This window comes from Pholis gunnellus (genome assembly GCF_910591455.1).
Source record: "Pholis gunnellus genome assembly, chromosome: 17".
Taxonomy (NCBI): Eukaryota; Metazoa; Chordata; class Actinopteri; order Perciformes; family Pholidae; genus Pholis; species Pholis gunnellus.
The window spans coordinates 17,001,729-17,028,998 of NC_136544.1; the positions used below are offsets into that span (position 1 = coordinate 17,001,729).

Genomic DNA, 27,270 nt, shown 5'->3' on the forward strand with positions numbered 1-27,270 from the left:
GTAATGACGGCGCCATCTAGAGTTTCATTTAGTCCCTGACCCAACAGAGAGAGAGACACAGATGAACTCAAAAGATTTTATTTGCTGAAACAGTAAGTTCTTAAAAAATACAGAGTTGCTACTGTTTGACAGATCACCATCTTTTCCATCTGAAGCGGGCTCATTTATAAACAAACGTGATAAAATACGTACACGCGACCGCCTTCCTTCCATCTCTTCATTTTCCAAAAACCAAAACCTCTAGAATGTTAACAGGTTAATCTACAGCAGTTTTATTTACAAAATTACACAAAAGCAAAAAACACAGCTCTTCTTTTGAAGAACATTCTGGAAAATAATTTAAAAACAGAAAAATACAATTATTGCAGTATACTACAATCTTATTGTTACATGATGCAAACGCACCACCTCGATGTACAGATTTTCAGTGCAATTTATTCAGGTGCACCCTCACCACGGGGAACATGAGCTCTGCCTCAGAGCATCAGGGATTCAAACCCCCGACGTCGCCCGAGAGAGGACCTTCTTATGTCATACCGATTTGGACACCATAGCTGTAATTTCATATGGTCACCATTGGTGGGATTCTTCACATTACACACTGATATATGTACAAGTTACTGCATTACAAAGAGAGAGAGACTGAGGAGCCAATAGAGAGCAAGTAGTCATATGAAAACAAACAATATCAGTAAATATAAGTACGTCTCTGAAGGTTACATTACAGAGTCGAAGCTGTTCGCCGACCACGTACTCTTAACATGATTCAGCCGTTACGTCTCTTTAGCTCCCAAAATGAGCAAAAACAGAATATTTTTTAACGTGGAAAACAAAAAAACAGACTCCAGTGGTTTCTCTGATTAATCACTGAAACACAAATACGTGTTAATATACCTCGAGCTGGAATAGAAACTAAAGCGTTGAGGAAGTCTTTTTTTTAAATCTACCCCTCCGGTTTACACATTTGGGGCAAAACATGAAAAAGAAAAAGTTGACGTCCATTGTGGACCCAACACAGGCAGCACCACTTTGTGGCTACAACGTCTGCGCTGTGCTGGCCGGTCAAAGGGAAGTTCATCGACAGCTGCCTGTCTCACTGCCTGTCTTCACTGCCTGCGTGTTGCTGCACAGACTTCATCTTAAAGTCCTGAACCAAGCCGGTTCAGGTGAAGTCTTTCTTCCAGTGATGCGGTGCTCGGACTACACTCCTTCACTTGTATCATTGCTCAGGAGCCGTGGTTGGGTGGGTGCTGGAGGTCCTGCCCTGAGAAGATCGGGTGTAGCAGTGGGTGGAGTTGGAGAGCTGCTGCTGCAGCAGCCTGAGACTGCCGGGGTGAGAAAAGGGTGGGGTAGAGGGCTGCATGGGGTAAATGGTGGAGAGCTAAGGGAGAGTGGTGGAGTGCAGACGCTGGGATAATATGGATCGGCTGACCAGAGAGGAAGGCTGTGTGGTGGGCAGGAATCAGCCCGGCGTGTTGCAGCTGGTGTCCCAGAGAGTGGCCGAGGGAGTGGCCAAATTGAGACAGGGAGATGGGGGTAAGGTGGTGGTGCTGGGGAATGTGGTGTACCTGGGCCAACTGGGCATGTGCAGGGTGTGGGTGGTGGGCGTGTGCCGGGTGAAGGCCCATGGCGGCGGCGGTGGCGGCATGGTGCTGCAGGATGGCGTGTTGCACCGTGGTGATCGACGTGCCGGACGGCATGGACACGGTGGGCTGCTGGATGTGGATCTGCTGCATGGCCTGGGGATGAGGAGCCTGGACCATCTGGGCAGCTGCTGCGGCGGCGGCCGCGGCGGCTGCAGCTGCGGCTGCGGAGGGAAACTGCTTGACCTGCTTAGCCATGAGCTGCTGCTGGATGTGCTGCTGCGCCGCCTGCTGCAGCTTGCTGTATTTCTCCATTTCCTCCGGCGTGAACGTGATGGGCTGACTCTCTAGAGGAGCCAGTCCGTCCTCCTCTGCCTCCATGACCTCCTCCTCCAGGGTGGGCGGTGGGTAAGCAGGGTAGGCGTGCATTGGCGGCTGCTGCATTTCTGTCATGAGCGAGTCCATCATGGGATTTTGAGAGGGGTCCTGTCCCGGTTCTACTTGGTACTGGGGCATCGCCATGGAAGGGTCCTGTTCAAACAACGGATGGGGTTCTTGGTGCAGCTGGACCTCTGTAGTGGGATGGGGTGCCTCCTCCTGCACCACTGTGACCTGTGGGGCCTCCTCCACCTTCTGGACCGGCGGAGCCGGAGGTGGTGGCGGAGGAGGGAACTCCCTGATGGGCTCCACCAGGATAACCTCTGGCTCAGAGCACTTCCCTGCTCCTGACTTCTCTCCCTCACTGGGTCGGGTTAGAGGAATCATCGGTTTCTTCGCAGCCTGCAGCTTACCAAAGAGCGGCAGCATGGCTTTGCTTCCCAGGGTCGGCGGTAGTTTGGGACCAAAGTATCCCTGTGGTGGGTCCTTGATCTTCAGCCCAGATTTTGTTCCTGTGGTAGAATCGTCAGAGCTCTTCTTAGACTGAACCTTCTCCAGCAGCTGGCGAGCAGTGAGGCTGTTCTTCTGCTCCCCTGCATCCCGTGACCCTCCTAGCCTCAGAGACTGCGAGCTGGATGAATGAGTGTTGCGGTTAAGGCCTCGCGATGAAGACGCACGCGGAGACTGGGAGCGGTAGATGCAAGAGCGGTTGAAGTCTTTGCGCTGTGCGTCGGCGTCAACTCGAGCCCTGGGGGCTCGTCGGCGAGACGAGCCTTTGGTGGAACTGGAGGAGCGGCTGGCGGAGCTGTGGCTGCGGCTGTAGCTGCGCCTCCAGGATCTCGCGCTGGTGCTGCGGCTCCAGCTGCTGGAGCTTCTGGAGCTGCTCCGATGGTGCCGCCGGTGCCTCTTCCTGCGGCTGTAGCTGCGTGAACGTGAGCGGGAGTCTTCTGAGGAGGAAGAAGAGGACCGATGTCTCCTGGATCGTCTCCGTCCTCGGCTCCCCCTCCGCTCATACTCGGAGTCTGACGAGCGTTTGGAGTGCCTCCGTCTGTGACCCTCTTTGCTGTAGTCGCTGTAGCTGTCCGAGTAGCTCCGGCGGCTGTAGGCGCTGCTTCCCGCCGAGGAGCGCTCGGAGCTGCTGGAGTACGAGTGACTGCGGGAGGCCTGGCCGCGATGGCGTCCGCGACTGCTGCCCCGTCTCTCCCCCCGTCTCGAGGAGCGGCTGCAGGACCGTCGCGATTCCTCACTGTGGTGGCGCCGCTGTTCCCGAGGACTTGACCTGTGGTGACGTGAGCGCCGAGCATTGGAGCCGCCTTCTTCTTCACTCTCGCTGCTGGGAGGTCTGCCGGGACCGGGACTCTTTTGGGCCGAGGTGGAGCAGGAGGCACTTTGAGGTGCACTGGAGTCCGTCTTTTGCCGCTTGGCGCCGCTGTGCTCCTCTGAGGAGTTGACCTTGTTGGTGCCTTTTCCGGCTCCTCCTTCCTCTGCTCCAGACTTGGAAGACACTTCCTTAGCAGCACGTTTCCTCTTCCCCGACTCTACTCCTGTATTTCCTGTATTTCCCGTAGCCCCTCCCGCTCCAGTTGTCAGCGTAACAGAGGAGGCAACAGCTTTTTCTTCTGACTTCGTTTTCTCTTTTTCCTTCTCTTTCTCCTTTTCTTTCTCTTTCTCCTTTTCTTTCTCCTTCTCCTTCTCAACCCCTGCTGCCTCTTCTTGATCCGGAGCCTTGTTTTTGCTCTTCTTCCGTTTGTGTTTTTTCTTCTTCTTGGGCTTCTCTTGCGTCGCCTCAGTCTCGCCCTCCGCATCGTCTTTGGCTCCCTTGTCTTTTCCTTTGCGTTTTGAGCGCTTTGCAGACTTCTTATGCTTCTTCTTTTTCTTTTTCTTCTTGGCGCTACTGCTGCCAGTTGCTAGCTTTTGCTCCTCACCTTCCGGTTGTCCGGGCTCTCCCGTCATCATTGGCTTGACTTTGTCAGCGCTGGTCCCAGCTTTATTAGTCTTATCTCCTTCAGCGGTGGAAGCAGCCAACTCTTTCCCCTTGTGATCAGATTCTTCACAAGGCTTTGGGGACTTTGTCGCTTTCCCGCCACGCACTCCTTTGTTGCGGGACAGCTTGAAGTCAAAGTAGAGCGGATTACAGCTGTAAGACAGGGAAGGCTGGGCTTTTGTGAACTCGAGGAGCTCAGAGGGCCACTGCAGGGTAGTGCTCTCATCTTTACTCAGGACTGGGAAGAAGGGACCTGTGGGGATTTTAGGACCCGAGTTGGAATCAGGAGCATCCTGTGTGCTCTCTGCTTTTTGTGGAGGTGAAGTGGGTACAACGGGAGCTGTGTCTGCCTCTAGCGACGAGACATCCTCCGTCTTTAATTTAGGCGATGGAGGAGCTGGCTCTGCGTCCAGAGATGAAGTGATGTTATCTTGTTCTTTTTCAGTCTTGCACTCTGTGACGTCGGGTTCTGTCTGTTCAGGAATATCTTCATCCTTCTTCTTGTTCTTCTTGTTCTCCTCCTCCTCCTTCTTCTTCTTCTCCTCCACTTCCTTCTCCACCTCCTTCTCCTCTTCTTCTTCCTTCTCCTCCTCCTCTTCTTCCTCCGCCTCCTCCTCCTCCTCGTCGTCGTCTTCCTCTTCCACTTTGATCAGACACTGATCAGTGGCCTTCATGAACAGCAAGAACTGGAAGCGAGGCTTTACCCGGCAGTGAGCCGGAGGTAAGTAGTGATAGTACTCTGGCTCCTGTCCAGCATATCCTTCCTCTTTTTTCATCATCATCTTCAGTTTGTTGAGAGTGGAGGCTAAAGAGGCTCCATCGTCAGGCTGCTGCACCTCCTCTGTCGCCTCCGCCGCCACCACGATGACGGCGCTCTCTCCTCCTTCCCCTCCTTCTGATCCTGATCCTTCCTTCGGGCTGTTTGTGCTGCTGCCAGATGTCTCCTCTTGCCCTCCGGCCTTTTCTCCCTCCTGGCCCTCCTCTTCCTCCATAGCTTCCTCTCCATGATCCGCAAACACCGCAGCGACCGTCTCCAGCTTCACTGGGGCTTTCTTGGCGAAAGAGAAGGACACACTGACTTTGGATGCTCCACTAGGTGTTGGGGAGGTGGCGCTGCTCTTCCCCAGAGAGAAGCTGATGGTTGGAGCTGGCTTCGGGGAGGTTTCCTCACTTTTGTCTGCAAAAGATCCTTCCAGGACACAGTCTGTCAGAGCCGTGCTCTCAGGCGTCAGGTCGCCATCTTCTGACTTCTCTCCATCCACAGCGACTGTGGTAGGTTTGAACATGGGCCCACTTCCTGGAGTACTGAAACACAAACGCATGATGACAATGAGATGTGGCGTCAAGTTTTCAAACTGAAAAAACACCAGACATGATTGACCCTCTGCTAAGCCTCGTCTTCAGTATCAGGATTCAGTTTTATCAACTAAAAATAGTCATTGAAGATGTATTAAAGTAGAGTATTTAACTGTCTTCATTTCAGGATCAATGTCTTCTAGAGAAGTCTAAAGAGTGTAAGAATAATATTAAATCTTTGTTTTGGATGGAACAAAGACCACATAACACAGCACACATGCTATTGTTCTACAACCACAGATACACGTTCACATCCAGCCAGCAGAGGGCAGTCCAGGAACAAATCCTTACCGGTCCTGTTGTTTCCTCTGCTCGGCCAGCTCATGCAGTCGGCGCAGCATCTTTTCATGCTTCTTCCCACCTTTACGGGTCCGGGATGAAACGTTGCGAGCGAACTCTCTCTGCTTGAGCTCTTTAAGCCGCTGCATTAACATGAAAGACGGGGAGAAACAAAAACCCATCAGGATTCTCTGCTCTCACAGGAAACAAAAGACAACAGATCTCCATTACGAGCGGACTGATCATCACAAGTACCTGCTTGTGAGCGTGGTCGTAAGAGTTGATGTGGTTGTCAAATTCCTGGTGTTTGGTGTACTGTTTGTCACAGAGCTCACAGTAGAAATTGGCTCTCAGGTCTTCCAGAGCCTTTGCGATGGCTTTCTCCTTTTCCACCTGGTCCTGTTGTTGATAGGAAATACATGAAGGAACGAGTGAATGTGTTTTTAATTCCACTTTTTAGATTGTACTACAGCGGCCCTACCAGTGTGCGTGATAGAACCAGCACTGACTCTCAGAATAACACACCGCTGAAGGACCTCACCTTGTATTTTTGCCGCAGTTCTTCTGTGTCCTCCTTCTCCACTTCGAGCACTCTTCTCTTCTCTGTGGCGTCCTCTGCATAGTCCAGCTGAAACAGGAAAGACACAGCAGTTACAGCACTCGCCCGGAAACAACAACGCCCAACTTCATCTGATATTCCATTCATGGTTTTAGTAAACCGAGCGGACAAGCTGTTAACGTCGGCACATACGGGCTACCGGGGCTCCGATTGGTCTGCTTTGTGTTTCTGATGCCGACAGATTGCTTCAGTCCGACTGAAATCCTATTTAGTCAGTTGACTGTATCAAAACAAGTCCGTCTACGTAGCCGCATTAATGCACAAGGGATTCACAGAGCGGATATTCACACTGTAGCAGACAAAAAAGAAATTCTGTTGAATTTCAATAGTGAACTCAGATAGATAGATGAATGATATTTACAACAGGGACTGAATTTCCAGGAACGTTTGCATTCTGTAGGCAGCAGATGTGAAGCATCTGCGTGTTTATTGAGGCAGCAAGTGTTACTACATCATATGATAGCTCGTGTTTGATGGGCCGTCCCATCTCTACGGTGTTTGTTGGGGGTCAGGGCTCTTTTAACAGACATCTTGACAAACCACCGTGCTTTGTGCTTTGTGCTCAGGATCACGGTCACGTCGTAACATTGAGCCGTAAGCCGCACCCTGAATCCGTCTCTACTGACCGATTAACATTCGCCACCCATAAATTCATTCAGGTGAGCGCTCTGCTGGCATCCGCCGCGCTCAGATGTCAGGCTGGTGGAGCGTGATTGATCTTTCAGGAGAATGCTTTTCGCCGCTCAACAGTTTAATGCTGCCGAGCTTTTACACCACTCCAGCTGAACACTCGGCTCTGTGCACGCCCGGTGCTCTGCAGCTCAGTTGTGCGTTTTCTGCCACAGATCTTCATGGATTTAAAATCACCCAACAATTCTTACAGAGATTGTTTGGCATGTCAGCACTTAGGTCAATGATCAATGGTTGTGTTACCACACGTTAAAATACCTCTCAGCAATCATTGCAGTGAATTAAGGTTGAAGATTGCATGAAAAGTGTCTTGTCCAACACAAACGTATTAATATTCTATTTCTGCTATTATATTCCCCGTACATGCAACAAGCTGCTGGACGCTGGGTTTGGATGATTCAACAAATATAGATTGATATCGGGGATTAGCTGAGTACATGTTATTCAATAGTCTGCCTCCAAAGAACAAGAGTGAAAACAAGGAGTCAGCATATTTCTACATCCGACTATGAATTAAGGTTTTTTCTGATCGAACCAGAGTTGTTGATTGTTGTGTATTTTACAATGAGTTAACAAAGCAGTTAAACGATCCTTAAGCTAACTTTAGTCATAGTGTACAGTTGTATTTTTCTGTTCAATAACGTAAATAGGTGTGAGTCAATTAGACAAAAAAAAGCTGAAAAGGACACTAATGTGAAGCAGCAACCAGGACATCTAAGGACTGCTGGATGCTTCTACTACGTCCTCTTTAAGAGCGATGGGGATCAAACAAACGGCGTCTTACCTCCATCTCCATGCGTCCCATCCCCATGACATCATATTTGAGGGTGATGGGCACGGGGTCGGTGCGTCCTGAGGGAAAAGAGACAGAGAGAGGACGAGGTGAGTCTCTGAGACGGGGACGGGGGGCCAGCTCGGAGACAGCCTGCTTTTAGAGCATAGGGTGCTGGGGTTAGAGAATTTTTTTTGCCTTGAAGTGCAAAGAGACCAGAAAGCTACAGTGAACCAAACACCAGCCATTCTCACAGCTCACTGCAGCCACCAGGAGGAGACCAAGTTATCCTTTAGCGTACCTTAACACTGGACCCGGCTGCTGATCTGCATTTTGATTTGAGTCAAATTAGCTGCAATGATTTAAGTAAGTGAAGGGGCAGTAGAGGCGGATAAAGTTCACTAGAAACATGACGGTCAGCTTGGAGCCGATCGGTTTACTTATCTTTTCAGTGTGGTCGCACCGCCCACCACCCCTCCTCCTCCACCACCACCACCCGCTCACTGCTGCAGTCCCAGAATACCAAATGTATCAAGGCTTGGGGGGCTGTGCGTGTGTGTGCGTGTGTGTGTGAAGGGAGTTGCAACGGGCCGAGCAGCTGCTGCCACTACTCACTGCGACACCCTCCATGAGGAACAAAGCCTCCCGATGTTATCAGAGGCCTGTTGCATCATCTGGCTGACCCTTTGCAAGTCCTTTCAACTGTCCCGAGTCCCAAATTTGCTCCCTTGCCCCCCCGCCCCCCATTTGTCATCATAACTAGAAGCTACAAAGTTATTTATTTTTCTACGTTACGTAAGCTGTGAAAAGAGCTGGATCGGAAGGAAATTAACTGTAGGAAAATAAACAAACCAAAGACAACCAAAAAAAAAAAAAAACAGAATGAAACATTAAAGATATAAAATATATATATATATTAAAAAAAAAATTAAAAATCAAAACTACTTTGGAGATTGACACAGAATTGCTTAATCCACTCATAAATCAGCCAAACAAAGCAGAGAGAAAGACAAGAGTCAAATTAAGAAAGGACACAAGCACTGAACTACAGCAGAGTGACGTCACAGGCCAGGTATCGCCATGGTGACAGTGCAAGGGATGGGGATACTTACCTGGTAAAACATGGGGAAGGGGAGGGGGGGGGGGGGGGGAGAGAGAGACAGACAGACAGGGGGGGAGGCGGGGCTCAAAACAAAGAAGGCATATAAATAATTTGGACTAGTTCTGCTGCTCCTGTTGCCAGCCAGAGACAATAATCTGATTATCAATTCAGTTTGGTTTCAGTTTTTTTCTTCTTTTTTTTTCTCTCTCCCACATATTTCAATTTGTTTTCTTAATGAATTATTATTGTATGTATACCATTGGGCATATGGAATAACAACAAGCATTGGGCTTGGAACATATACAATCGACGTCTAATTGCTGTGACGGATGAGCCAAGTCGGGCCACAGAGACAACGTGTATAATGTGCTAAATATGAGGCTTTAAACTACGAATTTATGACTTTAAAATTGAGCTACTTCCTCCTACCTTCCAGGACGGAGGAAGGTAAGAATATTACTCAAAGCCAATATCTGTGTCATCCCTCCTCCGTGAGTAATTTTAGTCATCACAGCCCAATGACATGTTCATTGTGAAATCATAGATGCATGGGCATTGGAACATATACTGGCCTAGCTGGACCTCTCAGTCCCACTGCAGTGTCCGTCGGCCGGAGAAGCCGGCTCTTTTATTTCATGATCGCATTGAGAGAACGGATATGTGTGATATCCAGATCACTGATCTACTGATAGACGCGTGCGTGTTCGTGCCCAACAGCGGTAGAGGAGTGAAACCTTGGGGTCTGTGCGTCAGCCACTGCAGTGGTCTGTCTGAATGGAGTCACGAGCCAGGCCCAGAATTAAAGATTAATGAACAATTACAGTCATCCCAAACTATCACCAATCTTTAAACACAGTGACAATACTTCCACATTACCCATTCCAGTGGAAAAGAAAGGGACCAGACAAAAACAATGTGCATCTAAATCACAGGGAGTGAATCACAAGGTTTAAAAATTAAAAAAAAATTAAAAAAAACTGAAAACAAACAAAATGACAACGTTCTAAGAGTAATACATACGCATGATAATATACAAGCAGCAGAATGAGGACTAATACAGAGAGAGTTGTAGCATTGGTGCTCTGATGAGAGGAAAACAAAACAAATGGGAGAAATTAAAAGAAACAATTCAATTGGGGGATAAAATAACATTTACCACTAAGTTTACCATCAGCACAACATGGGCAGGATCAAATCGCTGTAAAAAAGAAACACCAATTGGTTAAGCAGGAAGATTGAGGCACATAGAGAAGGGAGGGGTGGGGTTGGGAGTGTGGTTTAGGGGGGTTTAATACCAGAGGGGCTTCAGTGTGTCACCCTTCAACTCAGGGCTCGGTGCTTACAGGGGTCTCCTCTCACCACTCTCTCCCAACCACTCGTCCCCGTCCCCAGGCTCCTAGCCGGGCGTCGTCTCCACCACAATATGCCCCCCAAGTTACCAAAAACCTTCACTTTTTACCTTCACCGAGCAGAGCCAATCAGAATCCCCATCAGTAGTATCTTTGGAGGAGCTGTACTGGGTGGTGCAATGGTTAAAAAAATAAGTCTGATGGCGTATTAACTCTGATAGGTAAAGGAAAAAAGGAGACGTCTCGTCTAACAAAAGCCATAAATCAAAAGTAACATCTACTTTCTGATTGTCTTATATATATATATATATTTTTAAATATGTGTCCAAAACCACTCTCTTCTCATTTTAGTGGATTCAATAGTGAGTTCGCCATTTTGTTTGCCGCCCAAATGTATGGTGAAAATTATTAGTACACCCTATAGTGGACTCAAAGTACCCACAATGCACCATGAAAAAATAGTGAACAACCGATTGTCACGAACCAAGAACTACGGACCATCATGCAGACGGATGAGAGGAGAGAGAGAGAGCTTCACAACACAAACGCCCACAAAGTATCTGGCGATTTAGGAAAATAAGCCCCCACAATGACAATGACAGCTTTACCACTTCCTTTTTTAAGTTTCACAATAAAAGCCCGAGACATAAAAGCTGCATCACTACTGACCGGGGTGAACTTAAATTCACTAAAATATGAAACTCAAGTAAATATCTAACAACATGTATTTAACACAAACATGCATGTCGGTATTTATCATGTATGTATTGTGTATTTATCATGTAATTATCGTGTATGTATTGTGTATTTATCATGTAATTATCATGTATGTATCGTGTATTTATCGTGTATGTATTGTGTATTTATCGTGTATGTATTGTGTATTTATCGTGTATGTATTGTGTATTTATCGTGTATGTATTGTGTATTCATCATGTATGTATTGTGTATTCATCATGTATGTATTGTGTATTCATCATGTATGTATTGTGTATTCATCATGTATTTATCATGTATGGTCCAACAGCCGACATCGATCCGGCACGTTTTAATTGCGCGACAGCTATGACGTAATTAACGACGCAGAGAAAATGGCCGAGTAGTTTTACTGGTGAGCTCACTATGAAGTCCAACTAGACGTCCACCAGGAAGTAGTGAGTGAGTGAATGATTTCGGACACAGCTGTGGTTTAATATCTAGACTGAGATGACAGACGCCTCTAGGGACGACCACCATTTTCCCCCTTTCAGCTTTTTTTTTTTTTTATTATTTTTTTTAGCAAATCTCCCTGAGATTCTTTCATTTCCTCCTCGCTCGCCTACAGCCAGCAAGCTTGTTTTGGGATGTGCTCGACTCCGGAACAAGTGAACACATGACACACATAAAAATGTACCCGAGCAAAGAGCCAGCAAGGCTTTGAGCAGTGCTTAGAGTGGGGTCTGCGTTGCTAAGTGGCAGCAGGTTTTTAACCAAAGTACACTTGGAAATGTCAACTGTGCACCCCGTGTGGAGCGTTACAGTTCACTCTATGGTGTGAAAGTGGGAGTTCAGCGTGTTACCTCCAACACTGCTTAAAGCCCCAGGTGAGTGTGGCGGATTGAGGCAGGCAGGAGTGCACCTCTGGGACAAACATGCTGTGCAGGAGGGGCAAAGAAACGGGGGGGAGGAAGGGAGCGTTTAACCATGGGGACAGAGACAGTCGGGGGTGTAGGAGGGTGGTGAGATTCTCCCTGTAAGTTGACTCTATGGCCCGGTCAGTAACAGACACACACACACATCTCAGTCCCACATAATGACCACAAACATACAAGTTTCACAGGTTTGGAGGTAGAAACAGGCAAACAAGCAGAGAGGGGGGGGGGGGGGGGGGACTTTGTCTACTCTGCAAGCCATTCAAAGTCTGAGCCGTGGTTACAGCCAATCAGATACCCGACAGCAGCAACGGAAACTCAAAGAGGAAACAATATTAAAAATATATATACGTGGAGACGATGATTCTACGGGATGTGATGGAATCATGGCTTCCTCAATCTACCTTGATTTAAAATGGATTTTTTGTTCTTTGTTCAAATCGAAGCACGTCATTCTCTTTGTGCAGATAGAAATAAAGGTTTAGTGATTATGAAGCAAAGAGGAGGAAGCTGACAGAGGCCATTAGCCTACGGTACACTGTAAAAGGGTGTTACATTGAGGTCAACTGCAGAGTGGGAGAAAGAAAACACACCCACACACACACACACACACACACATACTGACATACAGAGGGGATCCAACAAACCTTACCTAAAAAGGGGCAAAAGGACAAAAGAAGAATAAGAACAAAGTCAATACAGTGAAAAACTTAAAAAAGGGGACACAATGCTTTCACTTCAAAAATGTAAAAAAAGAAAAACCTTCTCTTCTTGCAAAAGAGGACAGGAAAGGAGAGGAAGATTATAATGATTATCCAGCACACTTCAACGTGATTCAAGGGTGCAGTTGTGTTTGTGAGCGGACTCCTAAGTGCATTAATTAGAGGAGCGATATAGTGGGCTCCGGCAGTGGGCCGGTAATTCCTACAAAACAACTGGACACACTTTGCCGCAGTCTCATCTGCCCACAAAGCAGGAAGCTTACATAACCACACATCAGCGGTGCCAGCGGCAGAAACAAGAGCACAGTCAGCCCCTGCAACTCGCTCTCTCCTCCACACAAAGGCTCACATCCTTAGCACATCAAATAGATGCTGCTCAGCCGTTCAAGGCCAGAAGGAAATGTACAACGATGCACACCAAACGCTCACAAATGACTGCCGTGTTGGTACTCTTCATACGGCCTGAGTAAAGCGGCGTCCTGGTCTACTCTGGTCTACTCTGATCTGGTCTACTCTGGTCTACTCTGATCTGGTCTACTCTGGTCTACTCTGATCTGGTCTACTCTGGTCTACTCTGGTCCCTGGCCATCGTCAGGCCGAGAATACCTAGCAGACGGCACCGGGAGCCGAGGCCATATATGCACATGAAGAAGAGGTGCTCGGGCAGCCAGGGAGCAGCTCACCAACACACGCAATAAACATTTAATGTCTCAATGTCTGAACACAGTATATCATGGCTCTCAGATCAGACAATGTGGAGAGCAGATATAAACAAAGATACGAGGTATTTACAAGAAAAAACGGCCCGTCGGACTGTTTCCCCACTGAGTTAAATAAATCCACCAGAGACGCTGAAACAGATAAGTTTCTTCTTCCTCCTCCTCTTTTGATCAGCAAACAACGTAACGAAGCACCACAGCAATCATCTGGTAAAGTAAGGACACGTCGCAGCACGGTAAAGCACTCCGAATGGGCACGTACACAACACTGTTTTAATTTAGTCGAGCACACAAGTCAGGAGGTCTCGTACACAGTTTTCTGCACAGTCTCAGTACCTGAACCACAAACACGAGGACGGCACGGACTGCTCAGTAACCTAACTGCTTCCTACAAATTGAATTAAGCAGAAGAACACGGATAACTTGTGTCTTTAGATTTACCTTGTGAATTTAAGCGACTCACTTACTTTACTAGCTCAGCGTCGGCCCTTATATGTTCATGTGTAAGACTAACTTGTCTTGAGTTTGGGCGTGTGCTTGAAACGGTCCGTTCCTCGTTAAAAATGTCTGATATTGAGCATGCTACAGCCGGGTTTAAAGGGAGAGCGATGCACTCGAGCAACAAAGAGAAACGAAATGGATGACAGTGACAGCGTGAGGGTTATAGGAATGAAAGATCTGAGGTTAAAATGGTTTGGGTTGAGAGGATGGAGAAAAGAAAACTCGGCGGGGGAGGAAAGACAAAACCAAATGCCAGAAATGATGCGCAAAAAAAAACAAGCTGTAATCTTAGCAAACTGCAAGGACACGTTGGGCTGCCAGCGATGGCATCACTCACGGACAATGCTATTCATCACCCTCTGTGGAGAAAGAGCAGGGAGGGGCGAGGCTATGAGCAGGGAGTTACAAAAGTAAGAACGAAAAGGGAGGATAAGAAAGATGAAGAGAGAGGGTGAGGAGACAGGAAGAGGCTCGGTGGAAACACGCCAGGCTCTGCACCACTGCCTCTGAGCCAACGAGCCTCTGAGCACACAGCAGGGTTCAGCTAATGAGGCGCTGACGTTAGCCAAGACAGCCAGCCCACACACTCCGCTCTGCTCAGCCCGCAGCGAGTCAATATCAACCGGGCCATCCGACTACATACGTCTTCAGGAAGTAAACCTCTCTCTAGATGAAAGCACTCTACAGCTTATGGAGTTAATTCATTGTGCAGAGCTTACGGAGCATTTTGCTGCTAACGCTTTCACTAAAAGAGACGGCGATCCTAAAATAAAAAGAAAGGAGAAAGCTTCTAGTGTACAGATCATATTAATAGATTAAAGTAAATGTTATACAGACTCTAGAGATTTGCACAGAGATTGCAAGTCTCGTAAAACCTGAAGACACAATGCAAACAGACCTAAATCCAGACAGTCTCGTGTGTCTTGGTTCTGGATGAGGTCCAGTGTCATTTCCACAGGAGCCTGTTCTGCTAATTGGAAATACAACCGGCCCGGACAAGACGCGAGAGACGCCTCGTACTTTGCATTCCTGCAAAGAGACAACCACTGGCTAACACGTCTGCTGGTTTGTGCTTCCAGAGTAAAACATGTGCTCTTCGTTATCACTTCTGCATCAGCGCCCCGATACCGAATAAACAACCCGTGTTTAGCTCCCGTAACCACGATATAAACCCGGCAACGTCAGCTGATCAGAGGACGTTTGTTTGTAACAGGGTGAGATCTGGAGAAGGTACGAGACAGCAATCCAAGTCCATAACCACTTTTAAATCAAAGCTTGCTGGCTAGAACTGGAAGTAAACATAAATTATGTTTTTGATGGGGGGGCTAACTTTAATCTGAATAGCTGTAAACTAAATGCGTAATTTAAAGATAAATAAACCCCTCACTTCTATCTCCAAACCCCCCCAGGATCCCTGCCCTCAGTCTGAATCCTTTACAAGGCCTCTGGATCGTTCTCCTCCCTCTTATAAGTAACGAGGGAACAGCAGCACGAGAGCGCCAGGAACAACTGGAATGACGTTTGTTTAAATCAAATTTACCCAGCAACAGACACAAAGGGAAAGATCAGAGAAAGAAAGAGAAAAGAAAAGCTGCTGATACAAAAAAAAAATAAAAACCTGGAAACGTGAGGGGGAAAGACAATGGCAGCGTTGTGGCTCAGCACCACCAGCACACATTGAACGTAGGTGTACAGAGGAGGGATCTCTTACCCTGCATGGATTTGCCAAGACCTTGCCCCAACTTCCAGCCATGTTTCTGAAGCAGCTTGTGTCCGATGTTATCCTAGCAGAGAGAACAGAGGAGAAAAAAACCAAAAATATTCCAATAATAAGGAGGAGCTTTTTCCCTGTTCGGGTACTGATCAAAAAACAAACAAAACAAAACAAAAAAACACTCAAAAATCACACTATCATCATCAGCACAACCACCACCACCACCATCATTATCGTCATCCACATCACCTACAGCGTGTAACATCAGTGTCTTCCAGCACAAGGAGTGGTGGTGGGGGAGAGGGGGGAGAGGGGGGGGGACTGAGAGAAAGGGAAGGCTTTCCACTACGATGGACACATGAGGCTATGTGTAGCCTGGAATCTACAGGACAACCTCCAACAATGGGAGTTCAGATTTACTTTTTAAAGTAAAGAAATTGGGCATTTCTATTATTATTAAAATAACACATCAAGTCACATCCACTAACTTGAGAAGTTAGGAGGAGTGGGAGGAAGGAGGGGACAATATATGTATCACACACACGCATACATATATGAACCACTACAGAGCAAGGTCTCTCTGGCACACACATAGAAAAAGGTGACACGGAAACAAGGTATGGAAATCTTGCAATTAACAAAAACGAGGACCAGAAACTCCAAGCTTGCTGTGATTCCGTAATCATGACAAGGGGAGCACCATGAAACATATGCAGCTATCACACAAAAATAAATATAGATATATATATATATAGCGAGAGGAAGAGACAGAAGTGGAGCTAGTGGGCCTTGGATTACCATTACAAGGCCCAGGGTGGACAGAGTGTGCACGCGTGAGGGGATATGTGGGTGTGCAGGTGAAAAAGAGGGCGACATTGTGTGCATGTAGCCCCATTCCATGTGCTACAAAACGGCTATTGTGCACGTTTTTGGACACCTCAAGCATCTCTGGTCTGTCATCAATGGCCTGGTCCCAACCATGTGCACACTTTTGATTTAAAATCATTATTAAGACACCAATGTATGCCTCTAGTTTGAACATTCTCATAGATATCATTAGTATTCATCAAGTAGAAATCATACGTTACAGACCGTCACCAAACTGGAAGGTTGCTTTTTGCTGCTAGGATGAGGTAAAATAACTCTGACGTATTCATTTTCTGCTTTTCTTTCAATACCAATGATTGCTTTGACAAAGTACACAAACACTGTACACGTGGAGACGATCAGGCGACTGACGACACATCACAGAGGCCAGAGGAGGAGTGCGAGAACATGCACAACATTATCTCTCTGGGGCCAAATGTACACGTCTGAGACCGTTATATCACCAGTATGAGTCAGCAAGAAAACGAAAAACATTAAGTGAAATGCAAGACCGTCCCACCACTACACACTACAGTACATCCTCAAGCACAAATAAACAGGGAACAATGAGAGCTCTTAATAAGCAGCGTGGGTGTTTGTTTTTTTTCTGTTGTGATTATAACTATTCCAAGCTTGTCTAACATTCACCAGAGTGCTGCATTCTACCAAAAAACAAACAAACATACAAACCCAAAATAAATATAAATTAAAAAAAAAGGATATTTATAATCACAAAAGATCGACTTTCACAAACAGAAAGTGAAGGGGTTGGAACAAAACAGCATGCGGCTTTTTGTTAAAGAGCTTTAACAAAAAGGATTCGTCGGTGTTAGTAGCGCACTGTGAATGGTACACATACAGAGGGGTGGGGGGGGGTGGAGGGGGGGCGGTGGAACAAAACTTTCAACTTGTGTTAGTTTCGGGTGAATCAGGCACAGAGAGGAAGGTGAAGGCTCAGATAGTTCTCTTTGACAGGACGGGGGGAGGGCAGGCTGAGCCATGGTGGAGGTCACTTTGTGGGGGGGGGGGGGGGGGGGGGGTGAGCTGGGCTTGAATGGGTTAGTGCATGTGAAGGGGAGCGGTAGTCACACACGCAGCACGCACTGCATCTCCGCCAACAAGGCCTCGTTTGGGGGTCCGTTTGAAGTTAGTTTTTGGTTCAGAACAGACTGTTGCCTTCATTTGCCCCATTTAATATATCTCTGGAAGGGAAAAGTATGTCAGTTGTAAAAAAAAAAAAAAAAAAAACTAAAACTGATCACTATCACGGTGACTGGAATAAATCTATCCAAAACATCTGGCTGATGCTTGTCTCCAGAGAGCGAGAGAGAGGCTGAACAGCTTCACTTCCTGTTTTTTTTTCCTTCTCCATTTCGTGGATGCCTGAGCTGTGAGAAGAGATAAGAAAGGAATCTGTGCTGGGCCTCACACGGGTGGCGACGGCCTCCCTGTGTCCACTCATAACCGGGACATTAAAGGCTACTTTAACGTCCCAGAGACGTCCCGGCTGTGTGGCTGACAGTGTGTGTTGCCTCCTGCCTGGTGGACAACGTGTCCCCCTGAAATTCACTGTGGAGGAAAACACTGCAGAATGTGCTGCAGTGAAAGCCTCCCCTCCCACCGACATTGGGTATGCTTCTGTCCCTTACTGCAGCATTATGCTGCAACACTCATAGTGAGCATTTATATTGATTTGGGAGATTAGCTGATCTATGAGGCTTGGAGAAAGGAGCACAATAAAACTCGCCCTAAAGTAGCCGCCTGAGAAATACTCCTGCTCGCTGACCCAGGGCTGTGTAAGGAAATGGTCTGAAAGATTAGAGAACATAAGCTCCTACCTTAAATTAAACATGTTTCCTCTTCCAATTCTCTTTTTCATCTCAGTAAGATTAAAAAAAAATAGATTAAAAACAAGAAGGGCAGGTTGGCAACAGTCGCAACTGCAGACACTAGTAAAGAGATTAGTTTAAAAAAAGGGCTCGGTGAAGGTTCGAGGGCGGAGATGAGGCGCAGGCTGCGTGTTGACCAACAGATGAGTGCACCAAAAGAAGAGACAGACAGACGGATGAAAGCAACGACGGCGAGTCCAACAGCAGTGCAAGTGGAGTGAAGGCATTTCCATACGAACCTGGCTTTAAAATACTGGGCTGTCAAAAAAACAGTCACACGTGACACAACGTAAGAAACCGGCCAAACGCTTTCAACTGCAATTCTGCTAGCTTCTCTAAGTTCTTAACAAATGCAAAACATCTCTCTCTGCTCTTAAACAAACATAGTACTGTATACAAACAGAAAAAAGGTAGGCATGTCAATAAATCCACCAACTGACTGTTAACACAGGAGAAAGGAAAATAGAAAATGTTATCCAAACAAAAGAGATCTAGAGGAGGGATGGTTGGGGGTTTTTTTTTGGCAGAAAGAATATGGGTAAGAAGTGATATGCAGGGGACCCCACCGAGAGACCTCAGAGGATTCAGGAATCAGATGGCTTCAGTCTATGCAGCCATGTGCATGTGCACAGTGTGTTTCTGTAAACAGGCGTATTAATCCACGTCAGGGACTGAACCTAAATTAACCCAAATTACATATTTGATGTGCTCTCCTTTGGATGACCGCAGATCTGAGCTTTTGCATGTTCTGAGAAGAAAAACAGACAAACCCTTTAGGGGGTTACTCATCGTCCTCCCTGGTGTCCCTGAGGAAAGTATTTTGGAGAGTACTGGTGGAGGACATGGCCCCTCATGAACCCGTGCAGCTCCCCCCCCCCGTGTGTGTGCTGCTCTGCACATTCCTGTAGTGATGCAGGTGTGACTAAATGGAAACAACTGTCTCAGTGCATCAAGAACCAAAACGACTAAAACAGAAGGCTCCTACTTGCCGGTGTAATAGAGATGAAGTGTGGAAGTGTCAGATTGAACGTGAGGGGATTCAATAGCTCATCATAAGTGATGGGGGGGGGGGGGGGGATGACAGAAGCAGAGTCCAAATATAACAACTTAGAAATACATACTTACCTCAATTCTGAAGGCCCAAATCATCAAGCGGACGTTTATCAAAGTCAATCAAAGTCTGAAGGAGGTCTCCAACGTAAACAGAGACCGCTAACGCTCGCATTCCCATTGAAGCAAGGTGGTCAGGCAAGGTGCCGACTTTAAAGAGAACATTTGGAGGGCCTCAGCCGTGAGCTAACTTCAGTGACAGCTGGTGCACTACTATCCTAAGAAGTCTCCTTTCTGTGACACAGAAATACACAACAAACGTTTGACGATGAACAGAGTCTTGCGGTGGCCTGTGTAGCGGTGTGTCGTGTGATTTGTGGTGTGTATGTTTGGCGTCTGTGGCTCTGAGGCTGCCCGCTGCATATCGCTCTGGGACCGGGTCGGGAAGGGGAGGAGGGGAGGTTGGAAGTTGGGGGGGAAGAGGACGAGGGAGGGATGAGTCTGGGAGGAAAATCGTAGTAGTGATTAGGACAGACTGTTGAGATATAATAGTACTGAATGCTACCAAGTTAACACATGCAATGCAAAAACAATGTTAGAGAGAAAGAGCAAAGGCCAAAAAGGGGGAAAAGACAGAAAGAGAAAAAAGATCCCAATAAAGTACCACAGACCTCTAGCTGCCTATAGATCACACACAGAGAGTGGCGGGGGAGGGGCTCCGAGCAGCTGGGCTGAAGCATCCACGAGCAGATCACGGATGTGACGCGTGTTCAGGTTCAAGAGGCCTCTAACAGCACGGTCACACACACACACACTATGTGTTTTAACATTTCATGTAAGGTTTCGGTAAATCATCGTCTGCTGCGAGGCTCACGTTGGAACATGCTGCCTTTCGAAGAGGAGCTGCGTCCTTTGTGTCATGAAGCACCTGATGTGGCGACAGGTGAGACCAAATCCCCCTAAAGTTATCTTCAGGATGAACCGTTTTAAAATCGGTGGCAAACCTTCGTGGTTACTTGCCTGTGGATGAAAAGTCTGCCACCTTCTTCACCTTCCAAAGAGACTGGTGTGTGTGTGTGTTGTTTTGTTTCTAAAGATTTGTGAAGAGCTGTGTCATGCTGCAGCGCGGCCCTCAGCGCCCCTCCACAAATAATAGCGCAGGAGCTAAAGAGCCACTCAAGCCAGGTGAGCCGGCCACCACCCCCACACACACACACACACACACACACACAGTGGGATGTTTGTGTGCCTGTGACAAAGTACGTAAAACATAAAGCTCATCCAGGACGTAACATTGTAATGTTCTTGGTTCTCTAGATTTAGAAAGGCTACAAATATGATCAGAAAGTGTGAAAAATACATATATGTAAATGTGTTTTTCCTTTCAAGTAGGACTTATGAATTTTAATATAGTCAGAGAGGACTATTTTTTTTCCTGCTGCTGCTTAAAAACACAAGAATGATTTTAATATTTATATATTTTATGTAAAACACTTTAATTTGTTAGTCTAATCGATTTTTTATAAAAATGTTCTCAGCGTGCTGTTTCAGTTCTTATAATTGTATCTCTGATACCAATCATTTACTTTGGTTTAGCTGTGCTGCCAATGAGTCACATCATTTGTTTGAATAGAGCTCCAACTGAAGAAAAACATGCATTTTTTTTATTTGATAAGCTTTTAATGATTAAGCTATTATTGATCATTACCATGGCTGACGACTGATTACGTTATATAATGCATTCGTTTCAGATTGGGAAAACTACTCCATTATTTTTGATTTATGCTCGGTTGCTGATCCTATCGGCTCACAAAGCTCACCCATAGCGTTGAGCAGAGGTGAGCGACACTGTGTAGGTAGGAGGAGGTTGGGCCGGCTCACCACAGTGCTTCAGAGACAGAGGAGGGAGGGAGGGGGGGGGGGGAGATTGGGAAAGACAGAAAGAAGTGAGCTTCCTGCGCTATTATCTTTGTGCCTCTTCAGCGAAAAAATGCAGTCCCAGTTGCACAAGCACCATGCCAGCACAGAATGACAGAGGGTACTGTACACCGAATCACTGTGTAGTAGGGAGGGAGCGAGAGAGAAGAGGAGGTAGAGAGAGAGAATAGAGGTAGAGTGTGACAGTAGTGAAACAGAGAGAGAGAGAGAGAGAGAGACAGTCAGAAGCGTTACAAGGACCCTAAAGATAGGAGTAAGAAAGCAGAGCGTGCAAATACAAACCGGGTCATTGCTGCTTAGCTAATAGGGGCCAATTCGCTGCAGGAGAGAAATGTCGAACACCCCAAGTTGTGTACAATAAGATAACTGTCCTATAGACACAAACACTAACAACATGAATTCTAGAGCTACATAGACACACACTCATTCAAACACAAATGTAGCCATTCACACCATCTTATGTGCGCTGTCTTGTCTGCTGAGTGGAGTGGAATAAGCACCGCCCCCTTTTTATTAACAGGAAAATAGTCAAGATGTATAAATGTAAACTACATAATCAGGCTGCTTTTAAATCAAAATCTGCCCGGCAACATGAGTTTGTTCTTGTTTAAGAGGGTTTTATTCATGATCACACCCCACACATTTTAAATCAGAGTGGTTGAATAAGTAAATCACCTAATAAATATAATAAAACTACAGGGATCTGTACAGCAGACTCCCTCAAATCTATATCTAGTATCCAGAGTACAATCGTGTCATTACCAAATGTCTTCTGAATGATAGCAAGTAGCCGGTGATGACGGTGCTTTGTCCACTCCACGCCTTCAGAGTCCTCTCATAGTGCTAAGATGACTAACAATGACTAATGAGAGATCAAATGTTTATCTGTACATAAAAACAGGAGGATCTAGCATATACATGATCATTTTAACTGTCACACAGGAAATGGAGTAGGCAGAGGACATGGGAAGTGGAGAGGGGGGGGGCCATTAATGGACATGAGACAAGTGATTCTACAGGTTAGGTGGCAAAGTGTGTTCGAGAAAACACGGGATGCATCTAGACAGAATGAATGGAGTAAAAAGTTGTGGTTCTTATTCCTCCCTGGACCAATCATCCACTCTCACAGCTGGTCCAATGGTGCGGGATGATGGATGCAGCCTTACCGATTCGATGGGCTTGTCCAAGGACGCCTGCTCCAGCTCCAACTGGCCCTCTTCATACTGGTCAAAGTGATTTCCACCCTGAGGGACACACATTTAAAAGGAGTATTTTAGAAGAGCTGAAAGAATTACTCGATTGTAGGGCTGTTGTCTTTTCCTGGCTTTAAAGACTGCGTTAGATTTTCTGATCTTACCAGTATTATTGTTCCATTATTTGTATCCACATTACTGAGGATTATCCATCACAAATCATTGTGTAAATATATTGTGAACGCACCAACAGTCAACCCGACAATGTATAGCTTTCCCCTATTTTCTGACATTTTATTTTCTTCTTTTTAAAAGAAAACATATAGTTTCTTGATAGTATTTAACTCTAAAATGAAAGTAATACACATTACATTAACATACTGTCAGCCTTTACAAAGAAATATTTATGATTTATATTTACTGTATATTAAAACATATGAGAAACATCACAATAAAGCAAAGCAAAGCTCCACACAGCAGGAATATGCTGCAACAGGAAATATGTGACTATGTTCGTCCCATTGTCCAGTTATTATGATATGAAAGAGCCTTTGAGCATCAGTTTATTAAAAGCTTTGATTGAAAATGTTCCTGACAGAGTTAAGTTCTGTCTCTTTATTTCCTGGCACATGTATTCCAGGAGTGACAGCGGTGAAGGACGACTTCCTCCTCGGGCTATTTGTTGCCTCAATTTGAAGCATAGCTTTACTTTTACAAACGTATTTTGAAGTCCGTGCCCTGGGAGGGACAGAGAGTGAGTAATGGGCTTACAAGCCCAACCTAAAGCAGTGTGTTTACACAGCAGCCTGTGCTCTGGACAGATGGCTTCCTCTCTTTAGCGGCAGCGGAGAGACGAAGGTCATGTTTGTGAGTCCGTTCTTCTCCTGACCTCAACACGAGCTGAAAACTGAAAGATTCCAAAAATAGTCTGCGGTATATTATTTACTAGACGCTTGCAGCTACTAGCCGGAGGACATGTCTATTTGAGAGATGGAACACGCGCGGCAGGATATCTGCTTGTATCACTGTGGACTTCTTGATTTACTGCAAAATGCTCTCCGGTCTACGGTTACAGCTGCAGCACAGTGCAGCAGACGTTACTGTAAGAAGACAACGCTAACGCGGGCTGGGCCATGCGAGAGGCTTACGCCCCACGTTCTCTGGGGGAATCTGGTTTTGCAGAGATAAGCAACTCCTCACATCAGCCCACAATAATGAGGTGATTTGATGCCACACTGACAGTCATTAATTCAGATGAGACCGGACCCCTCATCAGCCTGAGTGAAGTCGGGGATTATGACGAGGGGAGATGCGGGGAAAAGGCAGAGGCTTTATTGATGAACAAATCAATGGCTGCCTGCTCTTCCACCGCCATCTCTCTTCCTCCTGCTGCCTCTCTGCTCAGACCACTTACTGTGCCATCAGCACAGCCCTCATCCACCACACCGACTTCTTATTTGCATTGCTGCATCCCCATTGCCCAGACTCTGGCACACAAACAACACAGCAATGCTGCATAGAAGTGACCGTCGCTCTGTTCTCTAGAGGATTACAGGAGCAAATTTGCAGTGAAAAAGTGCACAAACGGTGAAATAGATGCTCCACACAACTTGGAATTAGGAAGTGAGAGAGCTACAGCCAGTCTGAGTCTAGAGGCCTGCAACTCCAAATCAGCTGCATGCTAAAGCTCCAACAACAACAATGTAAATAAATAGAGCAGACAAAGCTGTTGGACTGGTTGTGCAGGAGATATATGAGGAATACCGTCTGTGGGTGTTTCCTGCGCCGTGTTGCTTGGCTGCAGGCTTTAGTCCGTAGAGTCGGAGAGAAACTTTCTGAATACTGAGCATACGAATGCCCTCGCAGCAGATCTCGCACACAGAGCTCCACTGTGCTGAGCCGGAGCTGCTCTCAACAGACTCATTCAGACCACACAGCGATTCACCTCTCTCTGACATAAGACAGCAGAATACTGAGTTCCCATCGGGCAGCAACACAGTGCGTTTAGAGGGGGAAAAAAACGAGCAATTTCCAAAGCAATTACACATGCTTAAACTTGTAATGGGTTTCATTGTAAGTCTGGTAATTCACCTATTTCCCCATGGCGTTTTTACAAGGAAATAAAAGACTGCTCCTAAAACAAACAACTACAGCGATTGTAGTAAAGTTCACAGCTATTTTCTACTGTACCAAAAGACCCCGAAAAAGCTTTCAAACCAAGCCAGCGCATCACTGGCTCCTTGTTCAAAAACACGTGCCATTTTATGATGTGAAAGATCAAACTGCTGTCAGAAAAAGATGTACGGGTGAGGGGCAAATCATTCATCTATGCCCTTCATCTGACCCTCACTGTTCATACAGCCGTTCTTTACTTCCTTTACAAATCACTCGGGGGAAAAAAAATCCACACAAGGTCACACCGATCAATGAAAATGCTACGATGGGCATCAATCTCTGTCACATTATACGTCCACTATCTAGTAATTACCTCAACATTCCTAATACTGATTATGTTTGTACAATACCATGACAACTTTTCTACTTGGACAATGTGATGTGGGAAAAACAGTTCCTGTAAGAAATGTTTAGAAACTGTTGCGACACCTGCATATGAAACAAGAGCCCCCAGGTAATCCCATAACTCCAGACTGAAGTTTGAGGCTGGTTTCATTTGATTAAAACACAAATTACTGCAGAACACTGTACTTATATTCAGAAGGGAAGGATTCTGACACATCATCTTGCTTCTGAGGCAGCATGCGCAGCAGCATGACACCTGTGTATTTGTACTGCCAGTTGGTAGATTACACGCCAACAATAAATGTCAAATAAAAAACATGTTTGGCGGCATTAACAGATCATTATGGACACAAAGTACGACTGATGCTGGGTAAAGCAGGGAGATTATAATGTCAGCTGAGGAATTTGGATGAAAATAACTGAGGATTTTTATGGTGAGAAAGAAAACAAACAAAGTAACAAACTACACATATGGATTAATCTTATTTTTGTCTAATCAGTAATGTTGTGTTTGGCTTTTGCTGGGTGTGGTCGTAGATAACAAGCAAGCGACAGACAAACTGGTCAATATGTGGGCTTGTGAAATTAAGAAACTCTGCTCTGGCACTACAGTTGTAAATACACAACCTGAAATAATGTCTCAACACAAAAATAATGTTATTATTTTGTGCAGAAGGGACGGATTTATTCGTACAAATGATGGTTAACTTCACACAACTTAAGAAAATAAAGATCATTGTTAACATCTTTGTGCTGCTTTGTTTACAATGAAAAATACATTTAACTGGCATTATAGAAACAAACATAATCCAGGTGAGCTAAATCAGCAACGTTACAACAACAACAGAGATTAAATGATGTTTCCTTTACAGAAGGAAAACACAAGTTATAAACAGATATATATATATTCGCAAAATCAGCAAATTAGTGGCTAATGATGTTATTATTACGATATATTAATGGCAGTTGCATCATTAAATTACTGCACCAACATATATCTCGCTGTTACTAGGTAGATTATAACCCTGCTAACTGGCTTCTGTCGTTGTATTCTAGTTGTCAAAATGATACAGCCATTTCTAGCTAGTGCTACTAATGTGCGTACCAGTTAGCTACGTGCTAACGTTAGCTATAGCTATCCACAGTTAGCATATGTCGATAAATAACCAGACTACCCAAGGTCACTAACAAGATAGTTGGACTTTAATATCTGTCTTGCGTGTTGCGTGGCTTAAGAGGGCTGCAAGACAGCTCACAACCCATGGCAGGAACCAAATATAGCGCACAGCACAAACACGGAGACGTAAAGGGAAGTTAAATACAGAAGAGCCGCAGTGCACTAGCGTTAGCTTAGCTCGCAGCGCTAGCTGAGCGTTATCTGGACCGAAATGCACGAGGCTGTTTGAAGTAATACAAAGGCGCACGTGGCGTTTCATTCCGTATTTAAGTGGTAAATGATGGATGTGATACAAATATGTGCAAGGCGTCAATCTGTCTCACATGCATTACCTGGAAATCACGATCTTCGTTAAACCTAGAAAATCTGTCGGCCATTTTCTGAACAGAGCAGCAGCTTCTCTATCGCTCCGTCTGTGTCCGACTGAGGAGCTGAGCTGCTGCTGCTGCTGAGGATGAGGATGAGGAGGAGGAGGGGGATGAGGATGTGCACTTCCAAAACCGATGCGGTCACTTTTAATTGACCCTTTCCCCAAATAATTCCCACCAAGATGTCACAATTTCACATATGGGAATGAAGTGACGCTCTATTAATACTGTAATGTCTGTAAGTAATGTGTACTTCAGTATATTCCACTTGTTTACAATATTGTTCTGCTGACAGAGCTGGATTTAGTTTTTTTTTTTTTTTTTTTTTTTTTTTTTTTAGAAATGGATAAAGAATGGATGAAGGAGGCAACGTCCCGGAGCTCCAGACCCATTGCACTTATTTGATTAATTGCATATTTGTTTGGAAAATTGCACCAGTAAAGCACAATAGCAACAACTGCAGGTCCTGCATTATTATGCAATCTATTTTAATTGTCTGCCCCCTTGAAGGGTTTAAAAATCTAGTTTTAAGATCTTTATTATTCTACTTTATATTGTGCTCACGTGTTGTACATTTAAAAATAAAGATATGCTTATTCATATTACGACTTACCAACTGACAGAGTAGCCTGTTACTCTAAACCTTCTAGCGTTTTATTTATTTATTTGATATTATGTGTCATACAGCCCATGTCCAATTAACGTCATGTGTAGTCCTTTGTGTGACAGGAAGATATATTTCTTGCTATTGATAAGTGGAAGTTCCACATCATCAATATCTTCTTTGGCCACATTCACAAGTGATGCAGACTCAGCACATTTCTGGATGAAGCCGCTTAAACGACTTACAGTGAATCTGTATTGATGTA

The 27,270-nt window shown here is 45.7% G+C and overlaps 1 protein-coding gene across 7 annotated transcripts; it reads right to left on the reverse strand.

Annotated features, from left to right (window-relative positions):
- Positions 1–62: 62 nt before the first annotated feature.
- On the reverse strand, positions 63–26,451 carry gpatch8 (G patch domain containing 8). 7 transcript variants are annotated; one of them, XM_079177577.1, is made up of 9 exons: positions 26,366–26,436; positions 18,395–22,387; positions 15,397–15,469; positions 9,920–9,961; positions 7,674–7,741; positions 6,122–6,208; positions 5,836–5,979; positions 5,593–5,723; positions 63–5,250 (listed from the first exon to the last, which is right to left on the reverse strand). In XM_079177577.1, the coding sequence occupies exons 5-9, from the start codon at positions 7,698–7,700 to the stop codon at positions 1,227–1,229; spliced, it is 4,413 nt and encodes a 1,470-aa protein (XP_079033703.1). In that variant the 5' UTR covers positions 7,701–7,741; positions 9,920–9,961; positions 15,397–15,469; positions 18,395–22,387; positions 26,366–26,436; the 3' UTR covers positions 63–1,226. The 7 variants fall into 7 exon arrangements, with proteins under 7 accessions (XP_079033703.1, XP_079033697.1, XP_079033698.1 ...); XM_079177571.1 differs by lacking the exon at positions 9,920–9,961 and having other exon boundaries at positions 22,310–22,387; positions 26,366–26,451; XM_079177572.1 differs by lacking the exon at positions 9,920–9,961.
- Positions 26,452–27,270: the final 819 nt, after the last annotated feature.

What these genes read in the sequence shown, in the direction of transcription:
- gpatch8 (XM_079177571.1), bottom strand. Translation starts at nt 26,410, where the DNA reads ATGGCCGACAGATTTTCTAGGTTTAACGAAGATCGTGATTTCCAG. An exon ending in TGGACAAGCCCATCGAATCG is followed by an intron (nt 15,470 to 22,309) that starts GTAAGGCTGCAT and finishes TCTCTCTGCTAG; the next exon opens with GATAACATCGGACACAAGCT. An exon ending in TCTTGGCAAATCCATGCAGG is followed by an intron (nt 7,742 to 15,396) that starts GTAAGAGATCCC and finishes CTTTTCCCTCAG; the next exon opens with GACGCACCGACCCCGTGCCC.